Genomic DNA, 1,888 nt, shown 5'->3' with positions numbered 1-1,888 from the left:
ATAACCCTTCCTTTAGAAGCTGAAATATGCCTCAATAATGCATCTTTAACAACAGATTCACTTATTGTCCTTCCAGGTGAGGGTACATTGGTTGAATCACTCATCATCTGAAAAACCATGCTCAAACCAAAGTTTACTTTTGTCTCTTAACAAAATTAAGGGAAAAAAGCAAGAGAGGCTACATATTTGAATTTTTTAATTTAAAAAAAAAAATACAAGATCACCCTATAAGTGACTTACCAGTGTTACTCCTTCTTTAGAGAGTTCCTCTAAAGCCTCGCGATAAAAAATTTTCCCGTCCAGAGGTGTCTCGTCGATCTATTGAATCAACTTATTCAAAAAGAGTAGATTCAAGGTAAACAAAAATGGAAAATGCACTGATAAATTCTGACCTTCCAGTCCCCAGTGTGAAGAATAGTACCATCAAAACAGCAAAGAACCAATCCACAACAATCAGGAATAGAATGGGTCACCCTGATAGGTTCTATCTCAAATGGCCCAGCCATAAATTTCTTTCTTGTTCTAAATATCTTGAGTCTAGATGGAAGAAAAATACCATGCTCCTTCAGACGTTTTTTATAAGCTGTTACAAAGTAAAAAAAGCATTGGAAACAAATAAGCAGTGGAAGGAACATATCAAGTTCATTGAATAGCAGTGAAAGAAAATAAGCAGTAAAAAGAACAGATATTTGATGAAAAAATTGTGACACAGATATTTAGTATTAATATATCAACATTGATGAGTTTGGAAAACTCTAAATTAATATGTGTGATGACTAAACATTATTAAAATTAATTAATTGCAAAATTATTTGATCTGAATTTTTATTCAATACATTGATGATTATAATTTTGCTGCAGGTTTAATCATGGGCCGGAAATAAATGTATTGTGCTAAGCCCAATTTACACTCAGCCTTGGTTTTAATAACAAAAATAAATGTGGCTGTTTTAATGTTACTTGGGCCCAAATAATTTTCTGATCTAAGCCCAAGTGGGTTACATGCTTTCCACTTGCTTTATGCATGTTCCAAATTTTATCAGGAAAGCAAATGTTATTAATGGGCCAAGATCAAATATTGTTGCTACCAAGCCCAATGTTGATGAATGTTTCCATGCCTTATTCGAATCCATGAAGCAAATGAAATGCCTAAATGCTTCCAACGGATTCCACTTCATTATTTTGAAGGATTTCAAATTTAATTAATACATTGGAAACATAAGAAAAAGAGAGAAGATTGATTTGATAGCTATTATGACACTACACGCTACTCAACAAAGGGAAGTGGGAAACTTGAATTAACTTTTACATTCTCTCTCTTTGTTCATTGATTATTGTTCAAACCCATTGAATATTTTCTCTTTCTTCTCTCTCACAACTCTTTCTCTCTTCGGTCTTTACTCAGAAAATATTGGCAGCCATGGAAGCAAAAGTAAGCTACCGAGATGAAGAGAAAGCAAGCCTAAAGACCATCACAATGATGGCAAGAAAACATACTAAAATAAAAATGAGCTGTGGCTAAGATATTCACCAAATGTGGTTAGATTTGGTGAGGTTATCTTGAGTCTTTCATGCTCAAAATGGAAGAAGAAGATTCGGCCAGCTGGAGGAGATTCTTGAAGCATGGCTTGTCTTCGATTCTGCTCAACCACCACAGGAAGTAGCTAGAGTGGCGAAGTGATGGTTGAAGGCAGAGATTGAAGCAGATGAAGTCATCATCATCATGAAGCATCAAGGGCCAGAATTCCATCTTGGAGAGCAAGCCAAGGATGGAGAGCTCGGATTGATGAAGGGTGATGATCAAGAAAGGACTAGAGGTAATTGCATGTTGGTTAATGCATGGTTATCTCTTCTCTCTCATTGTGGCCGAACCGGTTTTGTTGAAGGA

The 1,888-nt window shown here is 35.5% G+C and overlaps 1 protein-coding gene across 1 annotated transcript in view; it reads right to left on the bottom strand.

The window, feature by feature from the left end:
• The window catches only part of LOC107622212 (ribonuclease J-like), an 8,202-nt gene extending 7,580 nt beyond the window's left edge, over nucleotides 1-622 (bottom strand). The window contains exons 1-3 of the mRNA XM_021114493.1: nucleotides 393-622; nucleotides 241-318; nucleotides 6-107 (exon numbers count right to left, since the gene is read on the bottom strand). Of these exons, the coding sequence (XP_020970152.1) occupies nucleotides 6-107; nucleotides 241-318; nucleotides 393-506 (294 nt within the window). The 5' untranslated portion in view covers nucleotides 507-622. The remainder of the gene's footprint in view (nucleotides 1-5; nucleotides 108-240; nucleotides 319-392) is intronic.

The sequence above is a fragment of the Arachis ipaensis genome, chromosome B10, assembly GCF_000816755.2.
Source record: "Arachis ipaensis cultivar K30076 chromosome B10, Araip1.1, whole genome shotgun sequence".
Classification (NCBI taxonomy): domain Eukaryota; kingdom Viridiplantae; phylum Streptophyta; class Magnoliopsida; order Fabales; family Fabaceae; genus Arachis; species Arachis ipaensis.
Note: the sequence above shows the minus strand (reverse complement) of the source record. Positions and strands in the feature narration are given on the sequence as shown.